Raw genomic sequence first — 21,246 nt, 5'->3', positions numbered from 1 at the left:
TTCAAACCCACAAGAACAGCAAAAATCTCCAGAAGAAGATTAGCAGCGGCAACAACATTGTGTGTGGCTATTAGGAAGACAATCACATCATCTGCGGACAAACGCTGCAGGATGGAGTGTTTATTTCTGAAAGGGTCCAAAATTCCAAATTCCTCAGCCATCTCAAAAAGATTGCACAAGAGTCCATGGCGATTATGAAAAGCATGGGCAAGAGGGCATCACCCTACCCTAGTCCAGGACCATGAGCAAAACTATGACCTGGAATGCAATTTAGAAGGAGCTATTTTCTGCCAAGCCTGGAGAACGAGAAAGAAGCTCATGAATTCCCCTCCCCATTTTTTCTCTTGCTGTTCTCCTCATTGTAGCTAGCTGTCCATCTCACATCGGCGATCAGGCCAGCAAGAGACATCACACAGTGGGCCTAAGGAGATGATTTACCTGGAGCAAATTAAAGTTCAATGCATCTCTATTCTAAAACCATTTTTTGCAGTCATTTGCATACCATCTCCATGCGCAAACACCAAAAGGCCAGGCCAGCATTCAATGTTGAAACCGATCCTGATGCACCCACTACAGGTGTCCCCGCAACACAAGCATTAAACTTACTTGGATAGAGATTTAACCTAACCGACGATTCATCAAGCATATACTACACTAAGATAAGAGGCTTCAAGCGCTGGAAGAAGCCGAGCCCAAAGCGTCTCCTGACAAGGCAACACCGGATGGATCACCCACGCCTACGCCTTTCCCTTCTTTCCCTGCAACAACATTGTATTCAGCTTAGCTAGGTTAGTAAGCAGCAGGAGCAGCAGAATCCTCTCTTCAGCTTGTGCTGGACTGGCTGACTGAGAAAAAGGATTGCTTGGACATACCGAGCCCAGAAAGTCGTCCATGAGGGACTGCCGTCGCTTCTTGGATGAAGTCGCTGGAGCAGCCGTCTCGCCGTCTGAAACCCTGGATGCGGCTCGCTTTGAAGGTGTCATCTTCTGCTTTGTTGGTGTCATCTTCTGCATCACAAAGGAATGATCGCCAGGATTAGTAATGTCATATAAGAAGAACAGAATCAAGACCAGTGATGTTCAGCAATAAGAAACTACCTTCTTGGATGAAGCCGCTGGAGCCGTCTGGCCGTCTGAAACCTTCGATGCAGCTCCCTTTGTTGGAGTCTTCTTCTCCTTTGTTGGAGTCATCTTCTGCTTTGTTGGAGTGATCTTCTGCTTTGTTGGCGTCATCTTCTGCTTTGTTGGCGTCATCTTCTGCATGACATGGGAATGATCACCAAAGATTAGCGATATCATAAGAAGAGCAAAATCAAAACCGGCGATGTTCAACAATAAGAAACTACCTTAGCAAGCCTCTTCTCTTTCCGTGCCTGCCTTTCTCGCTCATCGTATTCTTGATTCTCTTTCTCAATTAGGCGGACAAGCGTGTCGCATCGCCTAGCCAGCTCTTGCGCACTTCTCGCCTTCACAAACCAGTCAAATCGGAACAAGGGTGACTTGCGAAAGGCAGCTCTAAGTTCATCCCACTTCCCGTAACCAAGCTTGTGTGCCATGCATAGCTGAAACATAACAGGTTGTTATAATCATGTCACAAACATGAAGCAGTATGCGTTAAAATGTGAGGGCATACCATAAAACGGTCGCATTCCTCGGTATAGAACTTCCCTTTGCTTGTGCCATACTGAACTTTCAACTCTAACCATGGGTTCTTATAGCGGTCCAACTTCTTCCCAATGGCTGTCATAATCACATCCTTGCGATTTATCCTTCCCTCACCCCTTTCAATGTTTTTCATAATTCTTTCATAATCTGATTAGACAGGGAGAAACAAACAGATTAGTCAGGGTGAACATTTGTTTACATTTTACCATTCACCCAAGCAAAACAGTCAGTTGTTGTTGAGGCAAGCTGCCTGATGAGGATTTATGTAATAACCCTATATATCTGATGATTTTTTATGAATTGACTCGATGGCTTACCACTCAGTTCCTTGTATCTCTCCTTGAAAACTTCAGCATATCGTTGAACCTCTTCTTCTGATTTCCCTTCCATTTCAGAGGATATGCTCTTCATGTCATTGCGACCATATTTCTCACATGCACGAATAAATGTGTTGAAGTCTCTCTTAGCCCATGTTGCAAAACCCTAAAATTTGTATCATAGAAAACAAGAATGTCAAGAGAGTTAAAAAGATGACTGATGTTATTTTATATTGCATATAATCCTACCGCTTCCAATAACTGTTTCTTCTCCGCCTCATCCTCTGCAGTAAAAGGCTCCAACTGATCTGAGTGTTGCAGAAGCATAATATCATTAGCATGGTGTAGCTACATGCTGTAATGCACTTAGAGAAGCAAGAGTTAGCAGTACCTTCATCTTCACCATCAGTGGTATCTTTCTTCTGGTTGGCTTGCTGCATTGTAAAGATATTATAAAGCTGGGCAACAATTATCAATGACAACTAGGAAACAATGCACTGGGTATTGGGGTAAGCACAAAAGAAGCAAAAAATGCTTAAGCTGTTCCTCGATATCTATCTAGCTGAGAAATTACCACGAGGTATCGGACTTCCTTTTCATACAACTCATTTAGCCTTTGACTGTTGAAGAACTGGAAGTCATGCCTAACATAAACACATAAGCAGTGAGCAGGCAATACCAAGCAACAAGAAGGATTGTTTTTTCTTTTAAGAAAATCAAAATAGATAGTAACATTGAAAGAACTTACAAAGTTGGCATTTTTGGAATCCGTAGTTCCTTGGGTTTAGCTGGTGCTGCTTGGCGAAGTGCTTGCTTGAAGTATTCAGACTCATTGTAACTACAACAATAAGTCAAAATTAGGTAAATACAAGTAAACAGTACATAATGCAACACCACAAAAATGAGTGGCATACCTCTTTATCCTTTCTCTCCTAGGTAGCTCGACCACCAAATTCTCAGCAACAATTTTCTTGAAATCAGCATTGTCTTCCTCCTTTAAGCAATCGAAAAACAGAGTCAGTTGGTACTTGATAAGACATTTAACTAAATTTCAAGTGCATGATTAAGTGGGCAGATCATTACCTTATCACCATCAAAATCATACAATTCAGCAGCTGCAGAGAAGAAAATTATGATTTGAGAGATATTGGGTAGGGGTGTATGCTATCACCCATGTTACATTTAACGAGAGAGAGAGAGAGAGAGAGAGAGAGGTGCATACTGTCATCCATTTTAAACTTAATGGCATCCTCTGTGAATTTTTTCATTTTTGCATCCAGCGCTGCTTTTGTCTCTTCTCCTTTAGCTATAATTCTGTCAACATCCTCATCTGTTATTGTGCTATCCTTCGAACTGAACACCATTTCCGCACCAAATCTAACCATTTGCAATAAGTCATCCTTATTGACAGCTGCATAGAAAACAACCAGGTCAAACTATTACATATCCTACTTACAACAACAAAAAATCTTCCAAAAGATAGCAATCACAAGCAGCAAAAACTCACTTTTCTGCCCTGACAATCGTCCTTGTTGAATAACCAAAGCATCCAATGCAAGCTTCTTGTACGCTCTCTCAATCACTTTTTCCTCAATGGTATACTGCAATTTAGTTTCATTGTTAGACAGATACCTGCCAAAAGCAATATTTTGATATTCTCAACCTAACTTAACAAACCTCGGTGCAAAATCGGAAAACTTGGACTTCTTTCTTTTGACCTATCCTATGTGCACGGTCTTGAGCTTGAAGATCAGCTTGTGGATTCCTGCAGATACATTAGAACCATAAAAAACATAAGATTCAACTTATAGATTTATAGTTTGCAGTCTTAAAAGACAGCTTACCAGTCACTATCATAAAGAATCACAACATCAGCAGTGGCAAGGTTGATACCAAGTCCACCAGCCCTGGTTGAAAGCAAGAAAACAAACTTCTCACTTCCTGGTTTGTTAAATGCATCAATGGATGCGTCACGATCATCTCCACCTGTACTTCCATCTATTCGGCAATATTGATACCCTCTGTATACAAGATAATCTTCCAAGATATCCAAAAGCCTGGTCATCTGCAGATAGTGATATGTCAAACAAAGCAAGGTATTTTGGGGGAAATCAATGAACTGTAACAAGGTGCACGTGTTTAGTAACTCATATGTGATCATGATTTCCTAATTTGCGATATCTAGACTGTCATGTAAATCTGTATGGTAAATGATAAATTATCACCTGTGAGAAAATAAGCACCCTGGAGTCGCGGTCCTTCAATTTGGGCAGCAATTTATCTAACAGAACCATTTTCCCTACAGTATATATCACAAGAGTTGTTATTAAGCTACCAAAGCAGGATTAGAGAATTGCAACAACAAAATGATCAGCATGAAAAATATACCTGCAGTCTCAACAAGATGGTCACCAGTTGTGTAAGGTGGGCCCGGTTCTGCCCCCTGGAATAAATATGGATGGTTGCAGCACTTTCGTAGCTGCATAGCTATGTTAAGCAACCTTTTACGTTCACCACCAGCATTAATAAGCTCCAAATCTTTCTGAAGCAGACCTCGATAGTACTGCTTTTGCATCTGAGACATTCCAACTTTAAGGATAATTTCTTTCTTTGGAGGTAAACCCTTTTCAACATCAGATTTAAGCCTCCGGAGAAGAAATGGGCGAAGAACCTTCAAAAAAATTACAAACATGAATTACAATGCTAATTCAAACAAACTGGCACTCATTGAGCACGAGTGCTACATCCCTACCTTATGAAGCTGCTGAACAACCTCCTGTTGATCATTTTCACCGGTAATTTGGAACCACTCATCAAAGGTCTCTGCAGAACTAAATATCTCAGGCAGCAAGAAATTGAGTAGAGACCAAAGCTCATGGAGATTGTTCTGCAATACATTACATCGGTAAGTGATGAAACTGAAAATAAGATTGACAAATATAAAACAATATATTCAGTGGTTGCAATGCATGCTGTACGTATATAATACAAAGAAATAGCACTGCCAAAGGCAACCTACCTGGAGTGGAGTGCCTGTGATGAGTAGACGATAGTTAGTGCTAAAAAGCCTCATCGTCTTAGACAGAAGAGAGTTCTCATTTTTTATCCGATGAGCTTCATCAATAATAATGTAGCGCCAGCTGAAACGCTTCAATGCATTTTTTTCTTTGATTGCCATTTCAAAACTGGTCACACACACATCAAATTTTCCTGGCTGTAGCAAGTTCTCCCTTATATGATTCTGATCAAACAGTAATAAAGTATAGTTAACATGCCAGCTGAAGTAACAATTATAGTTGAAAAGCAGGGATATAATACCAACCCTCTCTTCTGGATTTCCCAAGAATTTCACAGCACGCAAAATGGGACAAAAACGAGCAATTTCATTCATCCAGTTACCAAGAGTAGACTTTGGTGCAACAACCATGTGAGGACCAGTTATTCCTCTGTATTCATGCAGATAACCCATCAGTGAAATAGTTTGAAGAGTTTTCCCAAGACCCTGAGTAAATAAATGGCAAGACAAGGATAAGGTTAGTAACTTGCGTTGAACATTACCACCATACTGATTGAACAAAATACTGAAACAGTTTTAGCGACTAGCCTATTGTGTGCTTAACACATCAAACATACCATCTCATCAGCCAATATTCCATTAATGCCGTTTTCATACAGCCGTATGAGCCAATTAAGCCCAGCTAGTTGGTAATCTCGCATTTGTCCATTTATGCCTGCAAAGCAAACATAATAAGTGTCCAGTCATCTGGTAGTTAACATATGCTAGACATAATTGAAATTGCCATCCTATTAAAAAGGACTTTGGTGCCATTAGCTGATTTTAACAAGAACTGGGTCAGATAGGGTCAGCATGTTTTTGATGATATGAAGTAATTGGTGGAAATAAAACAAAAGATGCATCCATTATAAATAGTTCACATTTAGCTAGAAATCAAAATACAATAATGATTAAGTTTCATGGAACTAGAAGTCTAGGACTACAGATAATTTGGTCAACCTATCACAAATAAAATATGATGATGTTATTTTTACAAAACAGAAGTCTTTAGCATACATTCAGTTACACAGTTTTAAACAAAATCATGTTCAAATCAACAGGCTAAGTTGCTAACCAACCCAGACACTTGTACCACATGCTCATTTGTGCCTGTTACAGTGAATACAGAGATTGCTACAAGTCAAAAAAACATGTTCTCATATGGATGCACAGCCCCAAGGAGAAACAAAGGGGGCTCTTCTATCCCTTAACTTTTTCACATCAACCAAAACTTCAAAGTTTTAGTTGGCATGGTACATAAAGGTCTTTTAACAGTGTAACTTTGTGATGTTTAGTCTAAGTACAAGGAGTTCCACTCAAATAGATGCACTACTGATTTATAATTTATTTAAGCCATCAAATATATGTTTGCTTGGTTTGGAAAACAATGTTGCTGATAATCAACTACAGAACAAAGTTGGTTCATTGCTGCAATAAACTGTTCAATTATGTGCTTTTGAATGTACATCATATTTCATTGTCATTTTTTGATCTTAAGGAAAGAAATCAATGTAGCTAGCAAGAAAAGAGTAGCATATGTCGGCTTAGGTTGGTTATTGAGGTGAAGTGAAGTGCAATACAAATCAGCTACCAATGGTCAACAAGGAAAGGCTCACATGATGGTTGCACAAGCAAGTGTGTTCCGCCTGAACTACCAAGTGCATCTTCCTCCTCTAGGTACTCTTCATCTTCCTCATCTACTGCCCTCTTTGTCGAAGGGCGACCCCTACAGTGCAACCCGCATTAGCAACAAATAGAACAAAGAGACACAGGAATCTAGGAGTAAATGGACTACACTCACGGCCCAGCATACAGAATAACAGGAGCGCCCACAACATTAATCTAAAAGATATTGCAAATAACTATAACATAAAATAAACTGCTACAATTAACAGGTGTACTTAGAATCCAAAATAATCGCACAGCTAGAGATACAAATAAGAAGTAAATGAATTCCCACACAAGAAGTGCGCTCCTGGGAACTCCGTACTATTAACCAGAAAAGGAGACAAGATTTTAGGTGACCTCATCGTTCTGCAATATGATTGAAGATGGACACTGACCCTGTACAGCGTGTGCACTGTACAGTGACACACTGCTATTGCAACAACACCAGCCCAGTAGGGCTACATGCTGCCGTTTTTTTTTTTTTGGGGGGGGGGGGGGGGGGGGGGCTACATGCTGCAGTGGTGGAGCTCAATGGGAAAAGAGACCGCAAGCTGCTGTTAGCAATCCTATAACTTAATGATAGTTATTAGGGAAGACAGGAAATGAGGATGGACAGAACCATATGTTTGGGGAGGGCAAGTAGATGCAGTGCTATGAGAGCATTTTTTTTTTTTACAATTTTCATTCATGTTTCAAATTAGAGTGGTGCACATGTGGCTGCAATTTCTATTGGTCATCCAAGATGGGTGTTTGCAGCGAATTACTATATACTGGCACTAGCATAACCAAGGATTGCTTTTCAAAGAAAACATAAGCAAGAACCACCTTCCGCGTGGCTTCTTATCTTTAGGCTTGCTTCCATCTGCAAAGTGGGAAAATATCTCTGTCTGCTGCAGTAGGTACTTCAACCGCCCTTGCCCTTTCTTGTTCTGCGATCAAAACCACGATGAGAATGCGATACACACCAAAGAAAGTGTGTCAGGCGCGCGGGCACGATGCGAATCAACTGCAGAAGGGCATTTGTATTCAGGGGGGTCTCACGGGAGGAGAAACACACCATGTCAGCATCGATGGCAGCATTCTGGGTCTGTAATATCTCTTTGATCTTCTGCTTCTTCAGTTTCTGGAGTTGTCTGAGCCTGGCCCGTTCCTGCTTCCCTACCACTGGGTTTCCAGAGGTGTCCTCTTCGGCCTACGACGGAAACGGTACAGTTAGGCAGGCGCGAATTATGCAAATATTACCAAGGGACGTGAACTGATGAAGCTCAAACATCACTGCAGCCATCTTTGTGAAGCTTTTTATTTTGCACAAGGATACAAAGACTGCAAGCATCTGGACAAGTACCGCATTGCATTGTCAGACATGGAAAAGAGACACTTCCACAAAGCAGTAGCTTCATTTCAGACCAGATCTAAGGTATTCGAATCTAGAAATGTCTCGAAATTATTTTTACTACTACTGATGCTGCTCCTATCACTATCACTATTATTATTATTATTATTATTATTATTATTATTATTATTACAAAGATGCGGAAATGCTTGTAAATCAAAATTGAAAAAAGGCGGTTGCAGACAACTACGAAGCAAACTAAATTATCATGGAGAAAACCCTCTAAATCGACCATCCAAAGTCCGCAGCCCACGCGCGCGCTCACCTCGTCGTCGTCGGTGGGCTCCGGCTCCTCCTCGTCCCCTTCCCCGTCCTCCTCCCCCTCGTCGTCGGCGCCGGCGCCGGTGGTGACGGCCTCGATCTCCTCCTCGTCGATCTCCTCCTCCTCCGCCTGACCCGCTCCCCCCTCCCCGCCGGATCCGGACCCGCCGGCGTCGGGCCGGCCCTGCTGCTCCTCGACGGAGGACTCCTCCTCCTCCTCCTCCACCACCACCACGCGGCGCCTCGACGGCCTCGCCATCGGAGCTGGGGTCGGCGCGGGGGCTAGGGTTTCCGGGCTGGAGGCGCCGGCCGATTTGGGGTGGGGGGGGGGGGGAGAAAGGGTGGGAGCAGAGCAGAGCAGAGCAGGGGTGCGTTCGGTTTTTATTTATTTGTGTGGTGGCCGGAAATGGAAGCCCGTTCCCGCCGAATAGGCGGGAGGCTTCCCGCCTCTTTTTTTTTGGGTCTGGGTTTGGGTTTGGGTTTGGGTTTCGGAATTTGGGCCCGCCCGGCCGGCCGGACGGAGGTAAACCGAGGACTGTTTTTTTTCTTTTACGTTCTTATCCGGCGGACGTTCGTTGGGGGTGAATTGTTACTGAACGTCACACTTGACATGCCGAAATAGCTGTTTGGTTAGGGACCGGGTTTGTCCAATGCTGTCACATCTAAGGCTAGACTTAGAGACTGGGTCACATCCAAGGCTAGACTTAGAGACTGGGTTTGTCCAATGTTGTCACATCTAAGGCTAGACGAGTTTGATCAGCTCAGATGGGTGTTTGGTTAAAACCATGACTTGGACAAACCACATCAGCGTCTCGCATTACATACGCATAAAAAGGTGTGGCAAGATTTCTTTATTCTTGCCAGCTCGTGGCTTTTTATTTTGTTATAAGCTAATCTTAGGCAAGCTTGACAAACAAATCTTTCCCTAATAATAAAGCAAATACGGTTTCTGGTCGTCCGTCTTGAAAATTACCCTTAAAATTTGCATAAATTACCCACCATGCCACCGGTAAATAATAGAAACGTTTCATAAAGCAAAAAATCTAGGACTGGGCCGGCCCATGTAAAAACATTCTATATTACGCTCTACATGCTGGGAGAATATTCAACACACCGTACGGGCCGGCCCATGCACAGGCGCCTGCTTTTAGTTCCATTTATTTATTTATTTTCAGTTCTGTTTTATTTTTTTATTTTCAATAATTTAGAACTTCAAATAATATTCAAGATTTTAATAAACTGAAAATTATAAATCAACACATTTCAAAAATTAAAATGTTTGTCACTTTAAAAACTGCTCGGAGTTTTGTAAAAAATACTCGCATATACAATAAAATGTTTGCAATTTTAGAAAAATGTTTGTACAATAAGAAAAGTCAATGATCTCAAATACAATTCCATGTATTAAAAATTATTAAAGGCATTTAACGAAATGCTTTCTAATTCAAAATATGTTAATTCATTTAAAAAATGTCTTAAAATTTTAAAAATAGCTAATGCCTGTTTTGATAGTTTCTTTTTTTATTTAAAATTTTCCGTTCCATTTTTGTTTCTTTATAATTTAAATAATTTAGAATTACAAAAACTTTTGCATACTAAAAAATAGGAATTTTGAATTAAAATGCTGATGAATTTTTATTTTGAATTAAAAATGGGATTCAAAAAAAGCGCCGGATTCTTATATTTTTTTGCAAATTCCAAAACAATGTCCATGAATTTAATAAATATATTAGTTATTTATAAAAATGTTTGTTTATTCAGAAAAAGTTCATGTGTTTCAAAAAATGTTTGTGAATTCAAAATAAAATCCTCCAACATCAAAAATTATGTTCGTCTTTTCTTGAATGATTTCATAAACAAAAAATATGATGCTCATCGCGATTTGATTCTTTAAGACGTCACAACATAATATTTTATGGCTGACCAAACTGCATTTACGGACCCTGTCTGAGCTATACTGATGAATGATGTGCCTCGACTTAACTTAGTGTAGCGGTGCTTACCATAACCAGTATTCTGTTACGAGAATAAACATAATTATGTACCAAACTAACCCATAAAAAGGTGTATCAATTTGGTTGGGCTCAGCGTTGTACAAAACACGAAAAACCTTTTTTTACCTAACGTGACAGACTAAAAAAATTATAAAACGACCTCCGGTGGTCTTGTAATAAAACCTTTATGTAAGCGTCAAAATATAAAAAATATTCACAATTTTTAGTAAATGTTTGTAAATTGTAAAAAAAAAATCTCGATTTTAAAATTGTTCCCATATTTGTAAAATTGTTCACCAAAGATCTAATGTATGTAGTTAAACATTAATGCTTCTAAGTCTACGAGACAATATACCTGTGTGAATTTTGAAGAATTAACTGTTGGATGGATCGGATTATTATTGTATGTTTTCTAAAAAAATCTTGAAATTCAGAATAAATCTTTGAGTTACCAAGATTTTTGACAACCATGATATATATTTTTTGAAAATGTAAAGATTGCTTCAACTTGTGAATAAAAACTTTTTCTTGCATTTATGCACAAAAATTTCTAAATCAAGCAATGATATGTGAACATTATGTGGTCACTATCAACGGAGATTATGTTTTTTTTTCTTCCTTGACAACGCACAGACCATTTTGCTAGTATGTGATAAAATATTGCAATCCAACACGTAGAACCAAACAGCCTCTAAAACTACGATGCGTATTTCAGACAAGTGCCGTCTACGGAAGAGATAATTGCCATGTATGAGAAAGAATTGCGGTCTTTCTAAAAGAATGTCAACTATTGATTTGGATCAGATGACTGTGAGGGTGTTTGCTGAGACTGTCGTTCGTCTAATGGTGTTTTTGTTTTGGTCGGGGAACCTCTCACTCATGGTTGTTGTCGTACATTTAAATGTCCAATATTAAAATGACTCATTGTCGTGTCTATGAATTTTGGGGGTTACGCAAATTTCTTTCAAATTTATGAGCATTTTTAAAATTCATGTAAATTTGGTTAAATTCATGAACATTTTTTTAATCTGTAAAAAATTCATGAATATTTTCAAATACGCAAAAAAAATCTGTAAAAACAATCATGGACATTTTCAAATCCGCAAACATTTTTTTTCAAATCTGCGGTCATTTTCTAAATTAGTGAAAAAACTAATTCAAAAACATTTATTTTGATCTGTGGATATTCTTCTTAATTCAGCAACAGTTTTTCAAATATGTGAGCATTTTTTGAATTTGTGAAATTTTTCAAATTCATAAAAATTCTAAACGAGGTCATTTTTCTAGATTCATGATTTTTTTACAGCACTTGTTCCATAGACCTAGCCACATCGGCTGATTGGATTATATTTCCTTGTTTGAAACAGTTCTTGAAAAATCTAAATGTTTTTTTAAAACTTGCAAACGTTTTCGAAATAAACGAGTTCTCAAAACATGTGTACGAATTTTGGATATTTAAACAAATTTTAAAAACAGGGACAATTTTAGAAGCTGTGGAAAAATATCAAAAACAGTTATTTTAAACATATGTACATTTTTGATAAATAATAACAAGTTTGAAAAAATGTGGATAATTTTAGAATTTGTCAAAAAAAATAAAAAAAGGACCATTCTTTTTTGAACTTGTGATCAAATCTTGAAAAATAGGAACATTTTAAAAATCCCGAATAGTTTTTGACAATCAAGAACAAGTTTTGATAAATTGTGAACAAGTTGCATACTTGAACAAATTTTGACAACATAAACACTTTTAAATTTTTGAACAAGTTTTGAGAATGGAAAAAATCAAACTTTTTTTGGGACATGTGAATTTGATTTTTTTTAACACAAACACATTTACAAATTCTGTAGAATATAGAAAAATTGAACAATATTTAGAAACCCAAACAGAATTTGAAACTCTAGAATTTTCGAAAAATACAAACAATTTTCATATTTCAAACAGTTTTTTGAAATTGGCATTAATTTGAAAACTCGAACAAAAAGTGGAAACAGCAAATATTTTTGGAATCATTCACATATTTCGAAATTTTGAAAAAAAATAGGATATTCAATTTTTTATTGTGAAGAAAAAAAAATAAAAATAGGAATTTTTTTGAATATGTAAAAAAAATCAAACTACCAACATTGTTTGAAAAGTGTGAACAAATTTTGAAAGCAATAACTTTTATGAAATTCCGAAAAAATATTTGAAAAATCAAAGAAAAAACTTTAAAAGAAAAAAAAGGAAAATCAACGAAAACCAAATAAAAACAAAAAACACTCGAAATAAACCCCAAAAATCAGTAGAAGAAAATAAAACAAAAGAACTCGGTCCTGGGAACCTTGGGTCGACCCAGATTGTACGTTCTGGTGGTTCGCTGCATCGACGGTTTGATGCAGCAAGCTGCAAATAGGAAATCGGCGATATACCAGCTCTAAGACCGGGAGCTGTGCAAATCCGAGGCCCTGTTCCCAGCCATGTGTACCAGTTTCGATCGTCGGACCACTGGACAAGGGTAGTCGGTTGGGCGTCGACGTCGGGGCGACTGGGCCGCGATGCTAGTCGCAGCCGCCTCCTCCTCCTCGTGTCGTCGAGCCGCTCGGACGGCATGGCCGACGGAGGAAGCTGTTATTTTTTTTCGCGGGATCTTTACAGCCAGCTGTCGAATTGGCTACCTCCCGCTAGGCCCAAGGGGAGCCCAACAGGCTTCTTGCCTCTCATCTGGGCTGTAGTAAGCCACCGACGCTCCCAAACGGTTTTTCTTTGCTGGGGGGGTGAGGCCAGAAGCTTGCTCGAGAAGCTGGAGTTTGTAGATTCGGTGGAGTTGGGAGAGTTCCAGAACAGGCCCCAAGGATCCAATGCCTCCAACTTCATTTTTCTATTCTTCTATCCTTTGCCCTGTTTCCATTGTAGTCGGAGCTTGCCCTTGGAAAAGTTTGCTTCTCCGACCCAGATCATAAACAGTAAAATAAAATAAAAACAATTCAAAACAATCTGAATTTTACTGGTGACAGACATTGATAAAAAAATTAACAGGTTGCAAAAATTCATTATGAAATCACATTTCCAGAAGTCGTGAAGAAAATTACAAAATCGGTATTCCAACATGCTTTTGAAAGTAGCATTTTTAGAGTATTCGTTCTTTTTGCCATGCCTTACGCAAATGTGATTTTATGATAAAATTTTGCAAGATTTTAGAATTTTTGTCAATGTTTATAAAAAACATTATTTTTAATTAGTTTTGATTTTACTGTTGAGCTCGGGCTGAGAAACTCCATGTCCATCACCTATCATGTTTCATGCTTTTCCAACACACAGCTGCTTCAAAGTGCAGCTGAGCGCCTCTGTCTTCTTCATCTTCCGCAGTTCCGCCCTCCGCTGAGGTTGCCGTCATTCTGCTCCTGGAATTCACCGCACTGCACACGTCGTGCCCTCGTCGGTATGTGGCTCTGTCAGCTTAGCAGCATGCCGGATGTCACAACTTTTTCAATATATTGTTTATTTATTAGTTCCTTTTTCATTTCGAACTACAGACTTATCTGGACCTATGATGGTACTTTCTATTTTTGAATAATATAGTTGCATGCATCGATTGATGCAGAGGCCGGGGACTCGGTTCTTCCTTTTCCACACAAAAAAATCTTCCACAGTTCCGCCCTCCGCTGAGGTTGCCGTCATTCTGCTCCTGGAATTCACCGCACTGCACACGTCGTGCCCTGGTCGGTCTGTGGCTCTGTCAGCTTAGCAGCATGGCCATCCACCAACCACTTCCTGCAACAACCAAGGTATAATTTACAACCCGACCCAAGTTCAGAAACAAACAAAACGAAACACCACTCATATTCGAAGTAGTCAAGCATGCCAAAATAGAAAGTAACCTATTGCACCGTAAATAAAAATCACTTATTGCATCCAACACAGGTTCATTAGAGCATCTTCAGCCGTTTCATCCCCCAATATACTCGACGACGCGTTTTGTGTCGATGTTTTTTCGGTTGGGGGGGGACACGTTTCCAGCCGCCGCCCCCAGGTTTCGACCTCAAACATACAAGAGACACACCTCGATTCAGTTGAATCACAACCTGACTGATACAATAAGTGATTTTTATTGTCTGTTGTATTCTCCGACCCAGCTCATGAACAGTAAAATAAAATAAAAACAATTCAAAACAATCTGAATTTTACTGGTGACAGACATTGATAAAAAAATTAACAGGTTGCAAAAATTCATTATGAAATCACATTTCCAGAAGTCGTGAAGAAAATTACAAAATCGGTATTCCAACATGCTTTTGAAAGTAGCATTTTTAGAGTATTCGTTCTTTTTGCCATGCCTTACGCAAATGTGATTTTATGATAAAATTTTGCAAGATTTTAGAATTTTTGTCAATGTTTATAAAAAACATTATTTTTAATTAGTTTTGATTTTACTGTTGAGCTCGGGCTGAGAAACTCCATGTCCATCACCTATCATGTTTCATGCTTTTCCAACACATAGCTGCTTCAAAGTGCAGCTGAGCGCCTCTGTCTTCTTCATCTTCCGCAGTTCCGCCCTCCGCTGAGGTTGCCGTCATTCTGCTCCTGCAATTCACCGCACTGCACACGTCGTGCCCTCGTCGGTATGTGGCTCTGTCAGCTTAGCAGCATGCCGGATGTCACAACTTTTTTAATAGATTGTTTATTTATTAGTTCCTTTTTCATTTCGAACTACAGACTTATCTGGACCTATGATGGTACTTTCTATTTTTGAATAATATAGCTGCATGCATCGATTGATGCAGAGGCCGGGGACTCGGTTCTTCCTTTTCCACACAAAAAAATCTTCCACAGTTCCGCCCTCCGCTGAGGTTGCCGTCATTCTGCTCCTGGAATTCACCGCACTGCACACGTCGTGCCCTGGTCGGTCTGTGGCTCTGTCAGCTTAGCAGCATGGCCATCCACCAACCACTTCCTGCAACAACCAAGGTATAATTTACAACCCGACCCAAGTTCAGAAACAAACAAAACGAAACACCACTCATATTCGAAGTAGTCAAGCATGCCAAAATAGAAAGTAACCTATTGCACCGTAAATAAAAATCACTTATTGCATCCAACACAGGTTCATTAGAGCATCTTCAGCCGTTTCATCCCCCAATATACTCGACGACGCGTTTTGTGTCGATGTTTTTTCGGTTGGGGGGGGGGGACACGTTTCCAGCCGCCGCCCCCAGGTTTCGACCTCAAACATACAAGAGACACACCTCGATTCAGTTGAATCACAACCTGACTGATACAATAAGTGATTTTTATTGTCTGTTGTATTCTCCGACCCAGCTCATGAACAGTAAAATAAAATAAAAACAATTCAAAACAATCTGAATTTTACTGGTGACAGACATTGATAAAAAAATTAACAGGTTGCAAAAATTCATTATGAAATCACATTTCCAGAAGTCGTGAAGAAAATTACAAAATCGGTATTCCAACATGCTTTTGAAAGTAGCATTTTTAGAGTATTCGTTCTTTTTGCCATGCCTTACGCAAATGTGATTTTATGATAAAATTTTGCAAGATTTTAGAATTTTTGTCAATGTTTATAAAAAACATTATTTTTAATTAGTTTTGATTTTACTGTTGAGCTCGGGCTGAGAAACTCCATGTCCATCACCTATCATGTTTCATGCTTTTCCAACACACAGCTGCTTCAAAGTGCAGCTGAGCGCCTCTGTCTTCTTCATCTTCCGCAGTTCCGCCCTCCGCTGAGGTTGCCGTCATTCTGCTCCTGGAATTCACCGCACTGCACACGTCGTGCCCTCGTCGGTATGTGGCTCTGTCAGCTTAGCAGCATGCCGGATGTCACAACTTTTTTAATAGATTGTTTATTTATTAGTTCCTTTTTCATTTCGAACTACAGACTTATCTGGACCTATGATGGTACTTTCTATTTTTGAATAATATAGCTGCATGCATCGATTGATGCAGAGGCCGGGGACTCGGTTCTTCCTTTTCCACACAAAAAAATCTTCCACAGTTCCGCCCTCCGCTGAGGTTGCCGTCATTCTGCTCCTGGAATTCACCGCACTGCACACGTCGTGCCCTGGTCGGTCTGTGGCTCTGTCAGCTTAGCAGCATGGCCATCCACCAACCACTTCCTGCAACAACCAAGGTATAATTTACAACCCGACCCAAGTTCAGAAACAAACAAAACGAAACACCACTCATATTCGAAGTAGTCAAGCATGCCAAAATAGAAAGTAACCTATTGCACCGTAAATAAAAATCACTTATTGCATCCAACACAGGTTCATTAGAGCATCTTCAGCCGTTTCATCCCCCAATATACTCGACGACGCGTTTTGTGTCGATGTTTTTTCGGTTGGGGGGGGGACACGTTTCCAGCCGCCGCCCCCAGGTTTCGACCTCAAACATACAAGAGACACACCTCGATTCAGTTGAATCACAACCTGACTGATACAATAAGTGATTTTTATTGTCTGTTGTATTCTCCGACCCAGCTCATGAACAGTAAAATAAAATAAAAACAATTCAAAACAATCTGAATTTTACTGGTGACAGACATTGATAAAAAAATTAACAGGTTGCAAAAATTCATTATGAAATCACATTTCCAGAAGTCGTGAAGAAAATTACAAAATCGGTATTCCAACATGCTTTTGAAAGTAGCATTTTTAGAGTATTCGTTCTTTTTGCCATGCCTTACGCAAATGTGATTTTATGATAAAATTTTGCAAGATTTTAGAATTTTTGTCAATGTTTATAAAAAACATTATTTTTAATTAGTTTTGATTTTACTGTTGAGCTCGGGCTGAGAAACTCCATGTCCATCACCTATCATGTTTCATGCTTTTCCAACACACAGCTGCTTCAAAGTGCAGCTGAGCGCCTCTGTCTTCTTCATCTTCCGCAGTTCCGCCCTCCGCTGAGGTTGCCGTCATTCTGCTCCTGGAATTCACCGCACTGCACACGTCGTGCCCTCGTCGGTATGTGGCTCTGTCAGCTTAGCAGCATGCCGGATGTCACAACTTTTTTAATAGATTGTTTATTTATTAGTTCCTTTTTCATTTCGAACTACAGACTTATCTGGACCTATGATGGTACTTTCTATTTTTGAATAATATAGCTGCATGCATCGATTGATGCAGAGGCCGGGGACTCGGTTCTTCCTTTTCCACACAAAAAAATCTTCCACAGTTCCGCCCTCCGCTGAGGTTGCCGTCATTCTGCTCCTGGAATTCACCGCACTGCACACGTCGTGCCCTGGTCGGTCTGTGGCTCTGTCAGCTTAGCAGCATGGCCATCCACCAACCACTTCCTGCAACAACCAAGGTATAATTTACAACCCGACCCAAGTTCAGAAACAAACAAAACGAAACACCACTCATATTCGAAGTAGTCAAGCATGCCAAAATAGAAAGTAACCTATTGCACCGTAAATAAAAATCACTTATTGCATCCAACACAGGTTCATTAGAGCATCTTCAGCCGTTTCATCCCCCAATATACTCGACGACGCGTTTTGTGTCGATGTTTTTTCGGTTGGGGGGGGGACACGTTTCCAGCCGCCGCCCCCAGGTTTCGACCTCAAACATACAAGAGACACACCTCGATTCAGTTGAATCACAACCTGACTGATACAATAAGTGATTTTTATTGTCTGTTGTATTCTCCGACCCAGCTCATGAACAGTAAAATAAAATAAAAACAATTCAAAACAATCTGAATTTTACTGGTGACAGACATTGATAAAAAAAATTAACAGGTTGCAAAAATTCATTATGAAATCACATTTCCAGAAGTCGTGAAGAAAATTACAAAATCGGTATTCCAACATGCTTTTGAAAGTAGCATTTTTAGAGTATTCGTTCTTTTTGCCATGCCTTACGCAAATGTGATTTTATGATAAAATTTTGCAAGATTTTAGAATTTTTGTCAATGTTTATAAAAAACATTATTTTTAATTAGTTTTGATTTTACTGTTGAGCTCGGGCTGAGAAACTCCATGTCCATCACCTATCATGTTTCATGCTTTTCCAACACACAGCTGCTTCAAAGTGCAGCTGAGCGCCTCTGTCTTCTTCATCTTCCGCAGTTCCGCCCTCCGCTGAGGTTGCCGTCATTCTGCTCCTGGAATTCACCGCACTGCACACGTCGTGCCCTCGTCGGTATGTGGCTCTGTCAGCTTAGCAGCATGCCGGATGTCACAACTTTTTTAATATATTGTTTATTTATTAGTTCCTTTTTCATTTCGAACTACAGACTTATCTGGACCTATGATGGTACTTTCTATTTTTGAATAATATAGCTGCATGCATCGATTGATGCAGAGGCCGGGGACTCGGTTCTTCCTTTTCCACACAAAAAAATCTTCCACAGTTCCGCCCTCCGCTGAGGTTGCCGTCATTCTGCTCCTGAAATTCACCCTCCGCTGAGGTTGCCGTCATTCTGCTCCTGAAATTCACCGCACTGCACACGTCGTGCCCTGGTCGGTCTGTGGCTCTGTCAGCTTAGCATCATGGCCATCCACCAACCACTTCCTGCAACAACCAAGGTATAATTTACAACCCGACCCAAGTTCAGAAACAAACAAAACGAAACACCACTCATATTCGAAGTAGTCAAGCATGCCAAAATAGAAAGTAACCTATTGCACCGTAAATAAAAATCACTTATCTCATCCAATACAGGTTCATTAGAGCATCTTCAGCCGTTTCATCCCCCAGTATACTCGACGACGCGTTTTGTGTCGATGTTTTTTCGGTTGGGGGGGGACACGTTTCCAGCCGCCGCCCCCAGGTTTCGACCTCAAACATACAAGAGACACACCTCGATTCAGTTGAATCACAACCTGACTGATACAATAAGTGATTTTTATTGTCTGTTGTATTCTCCGACCCAGCTCATGAACAGTAAAATAAAATAAAAACAATTCAAAACAATCTGAATTTTACTGGTGACAGACATTGATAAAAAAATTAACAGGTTGCAAAAATTCATTATGAAATCACATTTCCAGAAGTCGTGAAGAAAATTACAAAATCGGTATTCCAACATGCTTTTGAAAGTAGCATTTTTAGAGTATTCGTTCTTTTTGCCATGCCTTACGCAAATGTGATTTTATGATAAAATTTTGCAAGATTTTAGAATTTTTGTCAATGTTTATTAAAAAACATTATTTTTAATTAGTTTTGATTTTACTGTTGAGCTCGGGCTGAGAAACTCCATGTCCATCACCTATCATGTTTCATGCTTTTCCAACACACAGCTGCTTCAAAGTGCAGCTGAGCGCCTCTGTCTTCTTCATCTTCCGCAGTTCCGCCCTCCGCTGAGGTTGCCGTCATTCTGCTCCTGGAATTCACCGCACTGCACACGTCGTGCCCTCGTCGGTATGTGGCTCTGTCAGCTTAGCAGCATGCCGGATGTCACAACTTTTTTAATATATTGTTTATTTATTAGTTCCTTTTTCATTTCGAACTACAGACTTATCTGGACCTATGATGGTACTTTCTATTTTTGAATAATATAGCTGCATGCATCGATTGATGCAGAGGCCGGGGACTCGGTTCTTCCTTTTCCACACAAAAAAATCTTCCACAGTTCCGCCCTCCGCTGAGGTTGCCGTCATTCTGCTCCTGGAATTCACCGCACTGCACACGTCGTGCCCTGGTCGGTCTGTGGCTCTGTCAGCTTAGCAGCATGGCCATCCACCAACCACTTCCTGCAACAACCAAGGTATAATTTACAACCCGACCCAAGTTCAGAAACAAACAAAACGAAACACCACTCATATTCGAAGTAGTCAAGCATGCCAAAATAGAAAGTAACCTATTGCACCGTAAATAAAAATCACTTATTGCATCCAACACAGGTTCATTAGAGCATCTTCAGCCGTTTCATCCCCCAATATACTCGACGACGCGTTTTGTGTCGATGTTTTTTCGGTTGGGGGGGGGGGACACGTTTCCAGCCGCCGCCCCCAGGTTTCGACCTCAAACATACAAGAGACACACCTCGATTCAGTTGAATCACAACCTGACTGATACAATAAGTGATTTTTATTGTCTGTTGTATTCTCCGACCCAGCTCATGAACAGTAAAATAAAATAAAAACAATTCAAAACAATCTGAATTTTACTGGTGACAGACATTGATAAAAAAATTAACAGGTTGCAAAAATTCATTATGAAATCACATTTCCAGAAGTCGTGAAGAAAATTACAAAATCGGTATTCCAACATGCTTTTGAAAGTAGCATTTTTAGAGTATTCGTTCTTTTTGCCATGCCTTACGCAAATGTGATTTTATGATAAAATTTTGCAAGATTTTAGAATTTTTGTCAATGTTTATAAAAAACATTATTTTTAATTAGTTTTGATTTTACTGTTGAGCTCGGGCTGAGAAACTCCATGTCCATCACCTATCATGTTTCATGCTTTTCCAACACACAGCTGCTTCAAAGTGCAGCTGAGCGCCTCTGTCTTCTTCATCTTCCGCAGTTCCGCCCTCCGCTGAGGTTGCCGTCATTCTGCTCCTGGAATTCACCGCACTGCACACGTCGTGCCCTCGTCGGTATGTGGCTCTGTCAGCTTAGCAGCATGCCGGATGTCACAACTTTTTTAATAGATTGTTTATTTATTAGTTCCTTTTTCATTTCGAACTACAGACTTATCTGGACCTATGATGGTACTTTCTATTTTTGAATAATATAGCTGCATGCATCGATTGATGCAGAGGCCGGGGACTCGGTTCTTCCTTTTCCACACAAAAAAATCTTCCACAGTTCCGCCCTCCGCTGAGGTTGCCGTCATTCTGCTCCTGAAATTCACCCTCCGCTGAGGTTGCCGTCATTCTGCTCCTGAAATTCACCGCACTGCACACGTCGTGCCCTGGTCGGTCTGTGGCTCTGTCAGC

General features: G+C 40.1%; 1 protein-coding gene across 1 annotated transcript; it reads right to left on the bottom strand.

Moving 5' to 3' along the window:
- Positions 1–448: 448 nt before the first annotated feature.
- On the bottom strand, positions 449–8,632 carry LOC123442674 (probable chromatin-remodeling complex ATPase chain). Its single transcript, XM_045118778.1, has 26 exons — positions 8,363–8,632; positions 7,762–7,896; positions 7,530–7,633; positions 6,653–6,762; positions 5,615–5,712; positions 5,304–5,483; positions 5,001–5,222; positions 4,734–4,868; positions 4,370–4,652; positions 4,207–4,280; positions 3,826–4,046; positions 3,659–3,746; positions 3,489–3,582; positions 3,204–3,392; positions 3,065–3,096; positions 2,896–2,975; positions 2,730–2,819; positions 2,556–2,625; positions 2,373–2,415; positions 2,231–2,289; positions 1,982–2,147; positions 1,633–1,811; positions 1,346–1,561; positions 1,098–1,256; positions 873–1,007; positions 449–758 (listed from the first exon to the last, which is right to left on the bottom strand). Exons 1-26 carry the CDS (start codon positions 8,615–8,617, stop codon positions 738–740), a joined length of 3,438 nt encoding a protein of 1,145 aa, XP_044974713.1. The 5' UTR covers positions 8,618–8,632; the 3' UTR covers positions 449–737.
- Between the last annotated feature and the right edge of the window lie 12,614 nt (positions 8,633–21,246).

The sequence above is a fragment of the Hordeum vulgare genome, chromosome 3H (assembly GCF_904849725.1).
Source record: "Hordeum vulgare subsp. vulgare chromosome 3H, MorexV3_pseudomolecules_assembly, whole genome shotgun sequence".
In the NCBI taxonomy this organism is placed as follows: Eukaryota; Viridiplantae; Streptophyta; class Magnoliopsida; order Poales; family Poaceae; genus Hordeum; species Hordeum vulgare.
The sequence above is the reverse complement of the archived record's forward strand: the minus strand, read 5'-3'. Positions and strand labels throughout refer to the sequence as shown.

Excerpts from the sequence above, each read along its gene's own strand:
- LOC123442674 (XM_045118778.1), bottom strand. The coding sequence starts at position 8,617 with ATGGCGAGGCCGTCGAGGCGCCGCGTGGTGGTGGTGGAGGAGGAGGAG. Across the intron at positions 5,223-5,303 it reads TGGGAAATCCAGAAGAGAGG|AATCATATAAGGGAGAACTT; the intron begins GTTGGTATTATA and ends CTGTTTGATCAG. Across the intron at positions 759-872 it reads TGGACGACTTTCTGGGCTCG|GGAAAGAAGGGAAAGGCGTA; the intron begins GTATGTCCAAGC and ends ATGTTGTTGCAG.